The sequence below is a fragment of the Eurypyga helias genome, unplaced genomic scaffold, assembly GCF_000690775.1.
Source record: "Eurypyga helias isolate BGI_N326 unplaced genomic scaffold, ASM69077v1 scaffold36786, whole genome shotgun sequence".
Classification (NCBI taxonomy): Eukaryota; Metazoa; Chordata; class Aves; order Eurypygiformes; family Eurypygidae; genus Eurypyga; species Eurypyga helias.
Window position 1 is genome coordinate 15,689 of NW_010259155.1, and position 17,273 is coordinate 32,961.

Here is a 17,273-nt window from a genome sequence, read left to right on the forward strand (position 1 = left end):
GTACTCACAAGAGTCATATTTGCAACACCAGCTTCCCATTTTAATACAACAGTCGAAGTACAGCATATTACACCTCCAAGTATCTTTGTTGTTAACAGATGATGTGGACCAAGCCTTGTTCCACTGCCTTTTCTTGTCAAGGAAATGTGACAATATAATTAACAGCAAAGCTGAATGAGTGTTTTCACCTGTAAGTCAGTAATATTGCAGCTAGATGGCAGTGCAAAGAAACAGAATTACCCTTGTACAATATTTTAATTCATTACGGAAAAATCAAATCAGATCTCTCAATTAAAAAGAAGAGTTGATTTTATCGTTAATATAAAAATACTGTTAACTTCAAGCATCATTTCACTGAACTACCCTAAACCATGCAGTGTATTCAAACCACAAAACAGTGTGCGCAGGCCTCAACAGTCAGTTCACCTAAAACTAGACTAATTGATATTGGACACAATGTGCTTAATTACGTAACTATACATTTCTGACATTCTTTTTCAGTTTCTCCCCTCAAATACCTACCATGAGTGTAAACTCTTCAGATAAATGAATGCCGGAAGTGTGGTAATTACTATTACTAGATCAACTTCGTACTCATTGTGAAGCTAGTATAGATTCCTAATTTGTAGAAATAGTTAAGCATCAAATGCATGATGATGTATCACTACATCTAGAATACTGATTTTACAATGTATTTTCTATTAGTTTTGTTTATCTTAGTTAGCTAAGCCTTGATTTGTTAGTGCTTGTGCTATGGGGAATAAGTGCACACTTAATTCTGAACTTAGTCATGTTCTGCCACTAAGAGTGTCGAGACCTAAGTGACAGTCTTTTTTTAAGTAACTATGTCAAGCATCTACCATGGGCTCATCTTTCTGGAAAGAGGATAAAATTATAAAATGCAGGACAACAATATTTTTGCTCTGAACCCAAAATCAGCAACAACCCATTACCCAAGAAGACAAAATGGAAAATATGGGCCATTGCTGTAAGTTATTTGGTATAACAAGAAAGAAATTCCATTGTCCTAACACAACCAAGAACAAAACCAAGTCCAACAGTGAGAATAATAATTTGTTTTCATTTTTCCATGCAAGTCATAAAACTTTGATATTTTCATGTATTTAGGAAAAGGTAAAAAACCCCAAAGCATGTAAATACATTCAAACTTCGAGACAAATATACTCTACCAAAAAAAAAAAAAGCCATTGATTCTCTCATCCCCCTTTTGATAAATGCCCAAGATGAAGAAAACACAGCTAAAAGTGTAGTGACATTATGTAAGTACTGGCCTCTCCTCTTATTCTCATCCCAAGTCGTTATTACTAAATAAAGCTCTTTCCAGTATTAATAGAACTAGTAAATATCACCAAAACTCTTCCTATGAAAACAATTATACGTGTATACACAAATCTATGCACAGTTATGTAATATATATACCTTGTAAACATTCTAAGACCTAACCACTAGCACATTATTAATTTTATATTACAATGTTGAATATATTTTTGAACAAGCACTAAATATCAACAGTAACAACAATTAATGCTTTTAATATTTTGTAAGCAAACCAAAGCAGACATCTGGTACCTTCTGAACCCCTCACGCAGGCCATAAATAGTCTGACATGTTTTAATTTACGTCCCCATTCACAGCAAGTTAACTCATCAAAACACTAAGTAAGAAGGGCTTCACTATGCAGGATTTTTTTGCCTTCTATTTGTGTGACCAGCACTAATATCAAGCTGAATGTACACTATTCTATATTCTCCCTATCACTCATTTCTGTTCTGTATTTCCAATAAAACTTGAATTTTTTTTCTTGTTTATCAGTATCAGCTTCAACAATCTGCTCTTCCAGCAATGCCAACATCCTTCAGTTGTTCACCCTCATAGCAGAACACAGGTGCGCCTAGATCAGAAGATTATTTGCAGATGTAAATTCATTTTGCAGACACACAGAATGTTTTATCATCTCTTGAGAGCGCGTGTGTGCGCGTCCATGCTTGAACCGTGTAAGCTGCAGACTAACCTGTCTCAGTAAAAGGCCCCAACTGCTAAAGCACAATGTCAGGGAAGCATACAAGGCAGAGCACAAAATGCTTACAACTGAACACTGCTCTACTCACACCAACCTAAACCTCTCCCTGGTTTCTAGGAAAGCCTGCTTACAGTCAAATCAATGTATATTTTAAATTGTTGCTTTGCTTACTCTGTTATCCATCCCACCATTACCCTTGTTACCTGGGAAAACTCTCCCTACAAAACTGCCATTTGTGATGGTCAACTTTTTAGAAATACAGTGCTGTCCAACTTTGCTTGAAACTTGCAATTGTCATTCATCTCAAATATTTAATTATTGTTTGAAGTATTCAATCACTCCTACATTATTCCTTTCTTCACAAGTACCAAAACTAGTGAAAAGCAAAAAACAATCTACTTTTCCCATTTTTACACCACAGTGAGAAATCTATTAGAAGACCTGTCTAATTTTACTTAACAGCTTGGGTAATAACAATAAAAGGTATTAACCCAGAACCCCACCCCAAATAGTCTTCTCTCCAACACAGTGCACAGTTGCCTGCCTACATACTTGAAGACTAGCAAGCAGGTAGGGGAAAAAAAACCCCAAGGATTACAGACTCATATTTAATGTTGTCCAAGTGTGAATACTGACAGGATAAGACTCTCCACTTAGCTTTGTGCAAACATTAAAAGCATACTTCTAGTCACTTTCACACTAATTACTAAGAATATGAAGTTACCAATACATTCTCCTTAGCAACCTAGTTATTTGTATTGTCAGATTTGATCTTTGATCTCTTTAAGACCTCAGAAAAGTCTTCTATTTCTAACTGAAATCATTAGTAATGCTAACAGAAATAAGGCCTACAAAACTCTTTGTAAATTCATAGTCAACCACATATTGATAAATATTCTCTCAGACTGGTTTGCCTCTCAACAGCATCTTTGTCCATGGAAAAATATCATATGAAAGATATTTTTAATATTGACAAAGTGGCAACATACGCCTTCAGTGAATTTATCTTCACACCTCTTTCAGCAATGAATATATCCCTTCATTGTTTACACTCAACCTCTGAACAAAAACTTTTTTAAAACTGCCTAAGATACACACAACAATTTTAAAATAGTCTCCAGACATATTTCCTTTCTATTTTTTAACTTTTGTACTTATTTTTAAACTGAGAAATATTCACAACAGTTCACTGAATCACTGTCCCAGAAACCTCAGTGACTGCTGTCATGAGGCTGATCTAAGGATCAGAAAGTATCATGTGAAGTTGGGGGGCATGTGGGGGGTAATCAAAAAACCACAGCACAAAGCCATAAAGCCTTTGGTGCTCCACATTCACTAGGGAGGGATTTAAAAAAATGTTCTTATACAACAAGAGGCAGGATTAGACAGCATCAATTTATTCCTCACCTGAGGACAGGATTTTTTTTTAATGTCAGAATCAGTGGGGGTTTTCTCTTTAATCTGATTAATTGATAATAGAAATTGATTAATCTAGCACAGAACTCGGATGGGCCTACAAGATTCAAAAAATAGGAAACAAAGTAGTTCCCACTTCAAAATATAGCAGGAAAGCAAAGATAGTGCTGAGTTCAATGACAGTAAATGTTTGAGGTAAATAAAACTGAACTGAAAACCCCACACACCATTAAGCAGCTAACATACAGCATTATCAGTCTGTAAGGCTGCAGTACTTTTACTCCAAGAAATAGTTGTTTATCTTACGACCAGTGCAAAGACAAAGCAAACAAGCCAAATTTGGTAATTTAAAACTAAGTTGAAATACTGTGTTCTAGGTAAAAGTGAGGAACAGTTTATTTCCCATTCAAGTAAAACATTTCAAGGAAGTGCTGCCACCCAAACACATGCTGCCACATTCTCAAGAGACAGATCCACTCCCTCAGGACTAAAATTTAAATGCCAAAGACTACAAGTGTTATTTTCTTTTAATTTCTTCTTTCGCTTTTTTGTTTTGTTCAAAATGAAATGTAATACCAATGAAAAACTGCCTTCTTCCCCCAAAGAAAGGCACAGATATTCTTATTTTTCTCACACATGAGGAATACCGCAACAACATGGTAAAAATCATGACAAATACCAAGGGGCACTGCCCCTTGAACACAACAAACATCTTCAGCTAATATTATCTTCTCCACAACATACAAAATCAAGAGTCCTATACTCCACTAAAGAGTGCTAATTTCACCTCCATTGCTGTCTTAGTGAGCCCCTTATAAAACTAAATACAGTACTGGCAGATAGAGGCCTGATAGACATTACCTTGAAATGTAGGAAGGTGCATCTGCGATGTTCACACCACTCACCATAAGATGAAAGGCTTCTGAAAAACGTTAAAAGGTTTCTGTGTTCTTCTGTGCTACAAAAGAAAAATAGATCGTTTAACCTAAACAGTACTAGACACACCAATTTTATAGCCTAAAGGTTCGCATTTTTCCACTAAAGAATTTGTGTTTAGTATTGTTCAAATTTGAACCCAGAAATCACACAAAAAAATAATCATTGTGATAGGAAAGAAAAGCTGAAGTGTGGATATTGAAAAAATGTGAATAATTCATTTATAAACCAGTGTTTCCAACTCATTAGGAAGGTAAGCCGCAATCAAGTTACTGTTATATATAAAATGTGTTAACTTGGCAAAGTAGTCACCTGTAAAATCTTAGTTTGTCTTTATACTTGCTCATCTAATACTTTGTTTTCTCTTAACATCCTTTCTCTTTGAAATTAGCTATTCTTTTTGGATTTCCAGAACAGTCGAGGGCAGAAATTTCAGGCCACTGACAGAGTGATTGCAACAGTGTATTACCAAGTCACTTCAACTGTGCCTCAGATCCAGCTCTATTTAACATACAGGAATAGCAACCCTTAACACGTTACACAAACATAAAGTCGAAAAAATACGTGAAGCCCATTCAGATACTGAAAACGTAAAAGAAAAGCCAAACAAGTTTCCAAGCCTGGAAAGAAGAGCAGCATTAATGGAAGTTACCACAGTAGTCACAGCTGCCAACAAAATCAGGCCAACATGAAAAAACTACTGGCAGCACACGCAAAATCAAATCCCTGGAGGGCCGCAGACACACTGAATTCCAATAGCTGACTGGCTCCATGTTCTGGACAGCTGTTTTAACCACAGCTCGTAATTGTACATACAAAAATCTACACATACTATTGTAAAAAATGAAACTTAGTACTGATGGCCCACATCTGTGTGTCTAGCAAACATGATTCTACACATCCTACAGTATACTTTGTAAATCTACGTATGTGGAAGAGGGCAACACAAAACCCTTTTTACAAAACTACAGACGCAAAATTTTTTTTAAAAAGCTTGGCAGTTTTGATGACTATCCACTTCTGTGCAATTCAAAAGACTATCACAAACCTTGTGACCTTGTTTTAGCATTATGTCTTTAGTTTGTTTGTATTTCTTTTTTTCTCTTAGATTCAGCTTTAGGCAATAAAGCAGATGAAAATTTTTGAGGCTAGATCACCAAGCAGAGAGAGCTTTGGCTAACAAGTTCAAATAACCAGTATCAAATGTAAAAGTCAGTCTATGAATTATACCTGAGTATATACTTCCTGTTGTGCACAGATAAATCGCTGGCTAAATTTAAGATGAAAAACTAGATTTAGTGTTTAGAAGGGGGGAAAAATCTGTGTTGGCATGAACAGACATATGTAATATACATGGGTTTTTGTACTGGCAAAGGGAACAGAGAATGCATAGGAGCACTTTATCCATAAACGATAAATCCTGATTAGCCTAATCCCTAATGCTGAGGCAAACTACAACAAACACTAAAACACCAAGAAAGCTTGCTATAAAATAATAAGGTACTAAGAGTGTGAATGTTAAAATTTAAGCCTCTTTTTTGGAAAGAATTTGGCATTACAAAATGTCACCAGATTTAAATAAATCCGCTAGAAGCAGAAAACACCCATCTCCAAAGCCAACATCCATGTAACAGAGAAGTCATCCAAAACCAGCAAAAAGCATATTCATGCAGAGAGTAACTACGTAGCAGGTTAAAATCACATGCCCTTCCTCCAAACACTATTTCACTTTATCAAAATAACATCAACACACAAAGGTATATAAGAAACTTAACTGTTGCACAAGTATTTAAGGCTCCTTTAATACGCTCCTTTAGTACTTTTAAGAGATGAAATCTACTTTAACTCGCTGCAGTATGCAAGACTTCTTGCATTAGCATATAAAACCAAAGAACGACACAGATGTGGGAAAAATTCCTGCTTCCCCTCACTTCCAAAATACCTAGCCCATGCGGCGCTTAACAGAATGTAGCCATTTCATAAATCCTTCACTATGACTTGCAAATTCTAGTTAGTAAAATGCAGGAGCAGTTTTCTAACTGTCTAAATACGCCTCCCATTTGATTAAGTAATCTATGCAGCAGTTAACTAAGCCAGCAATTAATGGGATATCAAGAAAAAAGACTGGCAACAAGACTTTTCATAGATATTCTGGTCCTCAGCGTTAATAAACTATAACCTAGGTGATAACTGGTGTGAAGGGGACTCAAGTAAAATCCAAAAATAGAAGGCTAAACATTGTGATTTCCTTCGCATACATATTTCATTGTCACAACATATTTAAAAATGGCACACACCTTTTAAAAATGGGTATTATATACTGCAGCAGCACCACGTTGAAATAAACGGCTGAATTTCTCTTCTTATAAAAACACGTTGCTCAAGTTTCTAGCACTCCTGTTTTCTTCCAAAGCAGGATAGGCTTGGGAATTACAAATGAGTGCCAAGTTCCTAATTCTGGTGCTATTAAGACCTTTTTCTGACATGCATTATGAAAAATTAAGCCAAAAAAATTAGAAAGATGAGGAGGAAGAAATCCAGACCCATAGAGAAAACAGAACAGAGCTAGACAATGGATTTGGCATGACAAGGCCAAGGAGGCAAAAGGAGGAAACAGAAACTGGTAAGGATGTGTGCTGGGTTTGGCTGGGATAGAGTTAATTTTTCTCACAGAAGCTGGTGTGGGGCTGTTTTGGGGTTGTGTTGGAAACAATGTTGATAACCCAGGGACGTTTTTGTTACTGCTGAGCAGTGCTGACACACAGTCAAGGCCTTTTCTGCCTCTCACCCCACCAGTGAGTGGGCTGGGGGGGTACACGAGGAGCTGGGAGGGGACACAGCCAGGACTGCTGACTAAAGGGCTGTTCCAGACCATATGGCATCATGCTCAGCATGTAAAGCTGGGGAAGAAGGAGGAAGTGGGGGACATTCGGAGTGATGATGTTTGCCTTCTGAAGTCACCATTACACGTGATGGAGCCCTGCTTTCCTGGGGATAGCTGAACACCTGCCTGTCCAGGGAAGTGGGGAATTAATTCCTTGTTTTGCCTGTGTGTGTGGTTTTTGCTTTTTGCTTGAAAGCCTTTTGCTTTAAAGGCTAAACTGCCTTTACCTCAACCCATGGGTTTTCTCACTTTTACTCTTCTGACTCTCTCCCCATCCCACTGGGAGTGAGCGAGCAATTGTGTGGTGCTTAGTTGGTGACTAGAGTTAAACCACAACAGGAGGTTGAAAAGAATGAACAACACAGAGGGAGACCAGATTCAGCTGGTCAAGAACAGAGGAGGAAAAGGGAGGGAAGTGGAAGGAATCAAGATTCTAAGAGCAGCTGGTGGGCTGAAGAATAGGGAACTAGTTGGAAAAATCCTAAAACTGGACATGAAAAGAGGGAATAAGGACAGAGTAAGAAACGAGAACTAGCTTAACAAGGTGACTGAGAAAACAAGCCATAAAGGGAGATCACATCATCAGATTAAGTTAATCTAACAGTGGGTTGCTGTCAAAACAGACCTTGTCAATATCAGCCTCACTCTGGATACAAACTTACTGCCTTAAATCAACAACAAACACTGTGAGACCACAGGACAAGTCCAATAGAATTAAATTTGAAGGGGTTGGGGTGGGGATGACAACTTTTTCAACCAAATGACTACATTAAACCTATTCACCATGTGGCTTCAGGAGTATATACACTGACACAAGGACAACAGATGGTACACGCAAGCAGAGGCTAAGGAGAAAGAACCACTTGCTTTATTGAGAAAACCCTTAATTCACCTCACTATTAATGAAATCTTATGTTTACTTACGAATACTGGCATAATGTGGAAAAGGACTAGGGCAGTGAAGAGACAGGGACAAGACAGCAGTACTCAAGCCAGGATGAAATAAAGTCTGCCACTACTTCAACACATTCCAGCATGACTATTAAGTTCCAAGACACTTCTGCTGTCAGAAAATACTCATGAAAAAACCCAGGCTAATTTCATCTTCTAAATCCTTGAGAGCAGTCAGCTACTATTCTCACTCACAGCACTAACTTTAGTAGATTTGTATGGAAATTCCAAAGCCTCTAAATGAAAAATTCAGCTCTCAGTACACACTAATGGAGCCTGAGGTAACTCAGTAGACCTTTTCTTTCACCCATCCATTTGCCTTCCCTCTCCAAGTCTAAAAAATAATATAAAACAAAAGAAATCACTTAAAGAACAGGATTAAGTCACCTACCCAATAATAATTAATAATATATTTGTTCTCAGAATAGTTTGCTACCAAATTTCACAGAAAATAATAAAAAATTAGCATTCAGTCACATGCTTAAGATATAGTGTGTAGTTTCTTAACCCACTGCACAAATACAGTATTCCAGGATTTTAAACTATATTCTATTGTTTTTAAAATATCAGAGAAAGATATCCTGATGTAAAGAAGAGAAATGGAATGGTGAGCAGAGAATTAGAAAGAAGCAAATCCTGGAGAAGGGTTCTGGACATATGCTTTAGCCATTACTCACCCACACATCTACATCACAGTTAACATGTTGGTTACATAGATTAAAATGTAATAGCTGAGCCTACCTTGTTGTATCTTTCTCTGAAGGAAACAATTTCAAACAGCTAAAACATTATAATCCAAAAACTGTTTCTGTTTAACAGTAATTCATAATGGTCCTTTCAGGCCTTAAAAATTACATGCACTTCATCTTCTCTCCAGAAGGACACAGACAAGGGACCGGTCAAGGTTGAGCTAACAGTACATTACCAAACACGGAAACTGACTGCCAGCAATTCACACGAAAACTCAGTATTGCATTCAGATCCCGGACCGTAACTTTCCTCAAACAAAAAAACTCCACTTTACCTTGATACAAACTTGCTCATATCTGAGTCTTCTCCAGATTCCATTATAATGCTGAGATCAGTAATAACAGCAGACACATCCTCTTTGTTCTAGATTGGAGAAGTAACAGAGCAATGTTTTAGAAATTTCTCCAGCAAGGAGAAAAAGAATTTATCTATTAGCATACAGAACAGACAAAAATATATGCAGATGCTGCTAAGTACTATAATCCTTAAAATAGCCTTTTTTTTAAACTATAGCTTATATGTGTGGACGTGTTCTTTCATTCCAACAGTCAGGGCTTTTGGAATAATACCTGAACTAGTCAGCATAGAGATATATATGCACAAAGGAAGACATAAATAAGAGGTTCATCTACTTCCTTTCATGTCACTTACACTTAAAGATTCTTATTTTCCAACACAACCCTAGCTGCCACATACCAAAAAACTCAAATGTAAGGTTTCATCTGAAAACCGTAACAATGCTACCCTAAATTTAAAAAAATAGTACTTCTCCTGTTAGTTTTCCTTTCATTTTTTTATTTTACAGCCTATAGCTTTGCCTCGAATTCTTGTTCCTTTTTACGATAATAACTATTACTACAGTAATAAACTGTTATTACGATAGTAACTATAATTAACTATATATGTGCATGGTAAGAAAAATAAAGTGTTTCCAAATTAAAATATCTAACAACCTATTGAAAAAATAAATTAGAAAGGAAATTTCTGTAGTAGAAATGAAGGCACAGAAGAATTTAATTCTTTTCTTTACACATTCTTGAACACACCAGAGTAATACATTATCTAACAGTGAATGAAAAAGCTTAAAATAATGGCTTAGAAGACCATAGCAAATCCTTCATGTTACACTGGAGACTTTGTACTTCATCTTTCTTATACCCAGGAATCCCCAGTAGTTGCTGCTGGTGGAACAGCAACAGAGGAAACTAAAGCTGGAGTCAAATGCAAACATACCACAGCAACCCTCAGTAGTGGTTGGACAGCTAACACTGCCATCAGTGAAGATGGGAAAAGCAAACCAAGAAACTACGGTTTAGTGGATTGATTAAGTAACATCAGGAAAAATCATTTTACAGTTAGAACAAAAGGTTCAACATGTGCAAGGAGTCGTAGAGAAGCTGCTAGTAATCACGAGCTAACATGGAACCTTCTCAACTGGTTTCCAGTAAGTGGGTTACTAACATCTGCCAAGATGGCATCTCGGGGTCACATAAAAAGATTTAAAAGGAAAGCCCTCGAGAAGAAAACAACTCTTACTTGAATGATTGCTCTGTCAAGCGGTTAGACTTGCTTTGGCAGATTTCCAAGCTAATTGTACATGTCCTCTCCTAATACTTAAGGACAGTAAGAGGGGAAAATAAATCAACCAATGCTTTTGCATTAACCCATTGTGCCGGTTTCAGGAAGGAAAGAGAACCTTTCCTCCACAGCTGGCCGAAGGAGCATTTCATTCCTTGGTACTTCATGCTCAGGGCAGACATGCAGTTCTGAGGTGAGGAAGTGGCCTGGGGGTGGGTTGTTAAGACTTGATAACTGGGTCGTTAGCTCTTGGCATAGTTGTTAGCAGTGGGGTGGGTTGTTTCTTAGCGGCTGGGGGGGGTTGGCTGGCTTTTGTCCCAGTCGGTTGTTACCCTAGGCCAGTGAGGGCGCTTGGGCTCAGAACTCACTCTGGGGACCTGGCTGTGTGTCAGTTAGCAGATGGTAAGCAATGGTATCATGTTCTATTTTCTATTATTTAATTACTTAGTAGTAGTATTACTACAATTTTCATTTATATTATTAAGTAGTTCTTATGTCAACTTTATGAGCTTCCTTGTCTTTTCCTCTGACTCTCCTCTGCCACTGGGGAGAGGGAAGGTGAGCCAGCAGCTGAGCAGTACTTTACTGTGACCCCAGGTTAAACCATAACACACATTTTCTTCATCCACATTTTGACCTTTTTAAGCATCCAGCTACGCACAGTGGTGAAAATATGGCAGCTACTTTGCATGCACTCATAGGTGGCAAAACACCAGTCAGCTTGGAATTGTTAACTGTAGGCTAGTCCAATGCAGTGCCAAGACTAAAGAACCAGCTGAGATGCAGAATGCATCAGGCAGTGAGTGACCAGTACTGCAGAAATACAGACATACTCACAGCCATTCAAAGCTAGTCAGAGTCAACCCCGATCTGCCTACCCCTCTTTGGACAACTGTATCCTCAAATACAGCTTTTAACACAAATTACATTTAACATTTTGTTTAAGATCAAATTAGAGATAATTACAAGAACAACTGGTTACTGTATATTAAAAGGTTTGATTTAAGGTACTCTGGAGCTGAGCTGACTGTATTGTAACTTTATGAGCTAGAGTTAACTCTGGAAAAAACATGTCTTCTGCAGCATACCAATGGCTTTGTTACCTACTAAGCATTTCCCCAAAGCAGCTGTTGTCTTTTACTGCTCAAGATGGGTGAAGCTAGTTGCAACTTTACGCTCTCTTGCCCACACTGGTATCAGTACACAACATTTTGAATACAATCATTAAAGCCATATCTTAGAAAACACTTTTCCATTTCTATACATAAGAACACAGAGGCATAAAAAAACCTAAAGCTTAGTTTCCACATATTACTGGCCTGAAGCGACAACTTTCCTGGGAGCTATGGAGGCAGACTCCTGCATCCGCAGGGGACCTACTCACTTCACCATGGGATGACCCACACAGTGTAGGAAGTGTGCGGCAAAACCAAAATAATATGCCAGCACTTCCACATCACTGAAACAGCCAGCTAGAACTAGGCAAAATACCTGAATGGAACCGTTAACCATGTAGTCACGAGACCTGGTTTTTTATTATAAAGAAATGGAAGAGAGTAATTTTTTAATCATGAAAATTACAGAAATGCGTGTCTTGAAAATACGATCCTTAGGCTTGAATTTTTGAAGTACCAAATTCCCCCAAAATTTATTTGATTTAAACAGTTCTAACAAAACAAAAATACAGAACTGTATACAATGGTTGTATTTTACAACTTTAACCAAACAACTATATTATGATTTGTGCAATAGCTAAAACACATTAACATTTACGTAAATGCAAAATAACATTCAAGTTCACATACAATCACAAAAACTGAGTAAAGGAACAGACATTAGTCTGTGTTTGAAACAGTAAGCATATGTCCTGGCTTGGGTACGTAACACCAAAAATAAAATACTAAACCTGGATACTATTGCACAATTAAAAACTGTCTTCTTCATTCGTGTCTGCTTAACTAATTTACCATTTACACATGTCCACAACCCACACTATAAAATATTGGCAATTCAGAGTTTATATCAATTTACCTTAAGTTAATATCACCTGCATTGCATATTAAACTGTAAATTAGAGGTATCATGAAGTTTTAAGAAAAAATTAAATTAATGCAAAAAGTTAACTCGAAATTATATTTTTTCAAAGTATTTTTTTTCTTAGTACGTACACTTGATATTCTATCTATCACGAAATAGTATGTACCGTCAGCGCTGAAGAACACCACTTTAGGCATTACGTAGACAAGTGCTGTCATCTAGCGGTGCCATAGGTCACCAACGCAGCTATAAACAACCAACTTCCAGTTACTCAGCTGGGCTCTAAAACTAAAAGAGTCATTCTGCAGGAGCATCCGGACGAGAAACAGACATTAATCTAACCAACTTGCATGACTGATATAGGTTATTTCAAAGCTAATGCGGTTTTATACAAGCAGATGGAAAGATGACATCGCCAGGACCACAAGTTTCAAGTCATGCGTGGCCTTAAGAGGCTGCAGAATAACCTCATTCCACTGAACTCCTGCAGTTTCACATTGGGCAATCCACATGTGAGTATCTAAATACTCATTTCCTAAATTCATAATATGCCTTAAGATTAGGAAGGACATCTTTACAGAGCAAGTTAGTTTTTAATACTATCAGGTTCAACAACATTCAATTTAAAAAAAATACCTTTTAAAGCTGAGCTGAAAATGAAGTTTTCCCAAGAAGGAAATTTCCTGATGTCAAAAACATCATTACAAATTAGAGTAACAGCTGTTTTCCACTGCTTATCATTTTGAAATCTGTGCTAAGAATAGGTTCTTATAAAAAAGCTTCCTTGCAAAAAATGTGCAATCATTAATGTAACTTCTGTGCCATCCCTTGATGTAATGGCTAGTCACACTAGCCAAGCAAATAGAAATAACAACCAAAGTAAAAAAACCCACAATTGTTCAGGTTTGTAGTTTTAGCTTTTCCCCAATTCCCTCAAGAGAGGTAAGGTTCAGAATTTTCCAGTCTCCAGAACAAGATACCTGACTATAGGAGAATGGGGTACATATTTCATGACTGAATGCTGAACCCGACCTTCAGAACTATTTTGCTTGACTGCTCATGGAATTCAAAAGTTGAGTCCAGCTGTTACAGAGTGAAAACAACCCACTGAGGCCTAGATTAAGGAGACTTGGGCTATCAAAACCAGAAAACACCAGTTGAAGGTTTCAGCTGGAAAAGAGGATACTGACATTTATCTATTTGGAGTCTTGGTTTGTGTTGTTGTTTTTTTTTCTTTTTTTTTTGGGGGGAGGGGAGGGAGTGGTGGTGAGGGGGGTTCTTTTGCTTTGGTTGGTTTGTTTGTTTTTTAAACCTACACTGGTCCTTACCTGCAATTCAAGAAGCTGGAATTCCAATTGAAAAGACAGGGAGTGGCAATTCCCTGCTAAGCTGTGCTTCTGCACTGTTCTGTTTCTAGCTGTTTCAAAATAAAATTATTAAAAAACTTGGTTATAATTCTATTCATAAGTTATGGCATTTCTTCCATTAGTCATATAAATAAAGTATCAACTGATACTGTCCATGATATAAATAAAGAAGTCAGGTTAAATGTGTTAAAAAAACCCCAACGCCCAAACCAACTACCTTCACAGCAGTCTCACTTTCCCCACTACACAAAGTACTATATTTACTCAGAAACTACTTTGCCAACAAAGAAAAATCTATTGTGTTTCAGAACAACTATCTACTAACATTCAATTCAAAGCAGAATTAGAAAAATGCTTACTTCTTTCCACTGTTTTCTTCAAATGATTTGTGAACTTAATACCAGAAAATTTCATTAAAAATGAGAAATCTGTTAAAAGACTTGCAAGTTGAGCTTTCAGGTCTGATTCGCATCCCTTGGATTCTCCCTGAAATTCTCCTTGGAATGATTTTCTAGAATTGAAAAAGAAAAAAAAATCAAAAGGGCAAAAGACCCAGACATAAGAACACATTTTGCCACGTTACAGATGCCTTTTATTTAATGGCATTGCTGTACTCATGATCTGACGGTTTTTCAGCCCAAGATCAGTTTTCAATTAGTCGAATTTCAGTTGGATCATATTACTAGGACAGTAAACTGTTTAACTTACATAACTAGTGTTTGTTGACGTTCAGGTAGACACAGCCTTTATTGTAAGTCTTGAGATGCAAGTATTGAGGGTTGGAACTAGATGATCTTTAAGGTCCCTTCCAACCCAAACCATTCTGTGATTCTATCCATTTGGAGGAACAAGCAACAAAAATGAGCTGTGATGCCATTACTCATCTAAACGAATTATTTTATCTATGGAGTGTACATTTACTACAGAATAGCAGTTAAATAATGGAAAGACAAAGCCCTAACATGGCACTCCTTCAGCACATAACTAGTCACACCTCTACATGCCCCAGACCCCATACTTTTTTTTTTTTTAAGTAAACACACCCTGAGCTGTTTCACAGTGCATAATGGAAAACACAGCCTTTGCAGTGCCCGCACAATAATGTACCTGACATCATGCTCTGACCATCAGGACTGCCTTTTAAAAACAAATAAACAAACCAAAACCCTAAAACCTCACAAGCTACCAATAGAAGGCAGTAGAGATCAACTCTATATTATGTGTAATCTTTCGCCATCTATAGGCCATGTCCCAAACAACATCAGCACTGTAAAAATAATATAAGGAAAGTCCTAACAGAGGCAAAAGCTTAGCCTAAACAATTTTGACAAAGAAACATTATTAGCCTGGCACGTGGAAAAAAGCATACATTGAAATTACTATCTCCTCATCAGAAAAGAAGGCGAGTTCTTGTAGGCTATCTTCGTGCTTCTCAGTCAACAGTTTAATTTCTTCTTCCAGTGACTGGATTTCATCTTCATAAACTTGAAAAACGCTGTGGTCCATTTCTCAGAATCAACGTTACTGGATAAAACAAAATAAGTATATTTCTTAGGCAAAACCAATCCCCCTCATTTTCAAAATGCATTATTTTATCCAAGTAATTATTTTAAGAAATGCAAATACAACATTAGGCAATTGTTTCTTCTACCCCCCTACTCAAAATGAAACAATTCTATGATATTTTATGACTTTTTAGAACTGAAGAATTAGTATGTTCAATTTTTAAGTATCCCACGTATCTTTGACAAGTATAATAATTTATACCTCTGTAAAGAACTCTAGTGTCACACGCTCCTGTTTGTTATGGAAGATTAGCATATAAACCTTGATCCTCAATAACCCAATTTGACAGGAATTCTGTCACTAACTTGAGGATAGAATTAGGTTTGCAGTAGAACTCTGCCCTTAATACTACAGCATTCTTGTCATCAACGTAATTGCTACTTACACCCTAGAAAGTCCACTTAGAAAAACACTGATCTGCAAATAGCCATTGCAAGAGAAGAAAAGCTGTTTTTTTCTATAATTCTGCACATAATGAAGCTTCCTAAGAAATGTCATAACTCGCCCTGCTGAAAGCATCTATGAACCACAAAGATTCTACCTCCAGTCAATACAGGCAGCTGTGAGACATCAGCAAGAACATGGCAAAAAACAGATTTCTGACTATACATAAAAGAAGAAAGGGTAAAAAAGGAAGAGTTTTCTCTGAAATAGGTAACAACTATTAAATAAAAGTTGTTTTGTGGCATTGGTTCCTCAAAGACGTAATTCACTGAGTCCAAATGTAATTATTAAACCAATTTTAACACACAAATCACTCCATAGCCTCCAAATAAGAGAGGAAATCGGGAATCTAATGTAGTCAAAGGCTTTTAAGAATTTTTTTAACTAATCATGTTTTCATCCAGGAGCATGTCCAGCTGTTTTAAATTTGCTGTAATAGAACTGCAAACTATTCTGCAGATAAAAAACAATTCTCATCAAATACAGAAACTGAATCCAGCTTTGCCCAATTCACCTCATTGTCCACCTGCTTAAATGGACAGCTGCTCCTACTAACACTAGAGCATTATCTGCCCTTCAAGTAAGCAGCAGTAGAGATACAAAGAAACAACTAACCATAGGAATTTGTTGGTATATTTCACAAGAAACAGCATCTGGATAACACATATAAGAAAACATTCAAAACAGGTTTTGCATTATAAACTTATTTAGTAAAAAAAAATAAAGTATATGCAGCTAAAGAGCCACCAAGATTGGGTCTAGTTGTCGCCTTTGTCGCCCTTCTCTAGGCATGGTCCAGCATGTCCTTCTTGGAGTGAGGGGCCCAAAACAGAACACAGGACTTGAAGTACGACCTCACCAGTGCCGAGTACAGGGGACAATCCCTGCCCTGCTCCTGCTGACCACACTGTTCCTGATACAGGCCAGGATGCCGTTGGCCTTCTTGGCCACCCACATATATTTTCGTGCATTAGCGGTAAACATTTCACATACCTGTCTGCATACGCCACTAAGCATTCGCTTTTACGCTGCCAGAAGAGCTGGGAAGAGCAGTCAGTGGTTTGTCCGACACCAGCTGGAGAGGTTCCGTGTCTCGTTGCGTCGCCTAGTAGCCTTCGAAACTCACACGGCGGCGGCTGGGAACACGGCTCAGGTGGCTGGTGCGGCCCCAGCCCGCCCCAAGGCGCGGGTTAAGGCTCCCAGCAGGCAGAGGATGCCCCGGCGGCACACAGCGCGCCCAAGGAGAGCCCCTGCAGACGGAGTGGCGCCGCAGAGCCGGGCACCCACGGGCCAGCGCCAAAGC

At 37.7% G+C, this 17,273-nt stretch overlaps 1 protein-coding gene across 1 annotated transcript; it reads right to left on the bottom strand.

Moving 5' to 3' along the window:
* Positions 1-848: 848 nt before the first annotated feature.
* Positions 849-15,466, bottom strand: CENPP (centromere protein P). The gene is made up of 6 exons (XM_010154595.1): positions 15,330-15,466; positions 14,320-14,471; positions 13,922-14,010; positions 9,253-9,341; positions 4,319-4,415; positions 849-875 (listed from the first exon to the last, which is right to left on the bottom strand). The coding sequence occupies exons 1-6, from the start codon at positions 15,464-15,466 to the stop codon at positions 849-851; spliced, it is 591 nt and encodes a 196-aa protein (XP_010152897.1).
* Between the last annotated feature and the right edge of the window lie 1,807 nt (positions 15,467-17,273).

Coding starts and splice junctions, on each gene's coding strand:
- CENPP (XM_010154595.1), bottom strand. CDS start 15,466: ATGGACCACAGCGTTTTTCAAGTTTATGAAGATGAAATCCAGTCACTG. Junction 14,472..15,329: donor GAGGAGATAGTAATTTCAAT/GTATGCTTTTTT, acceptor TTTCAATTCTAG/AAAATCATTCCAAGGAGAAT. Junction 9,342..13,921: donor TCCAGCTTCTTGAATTGCAG/GTAAGGACCAGT, acceptor TCTCCAATCTAG/AACAAAGAGGATGTGTCTGC.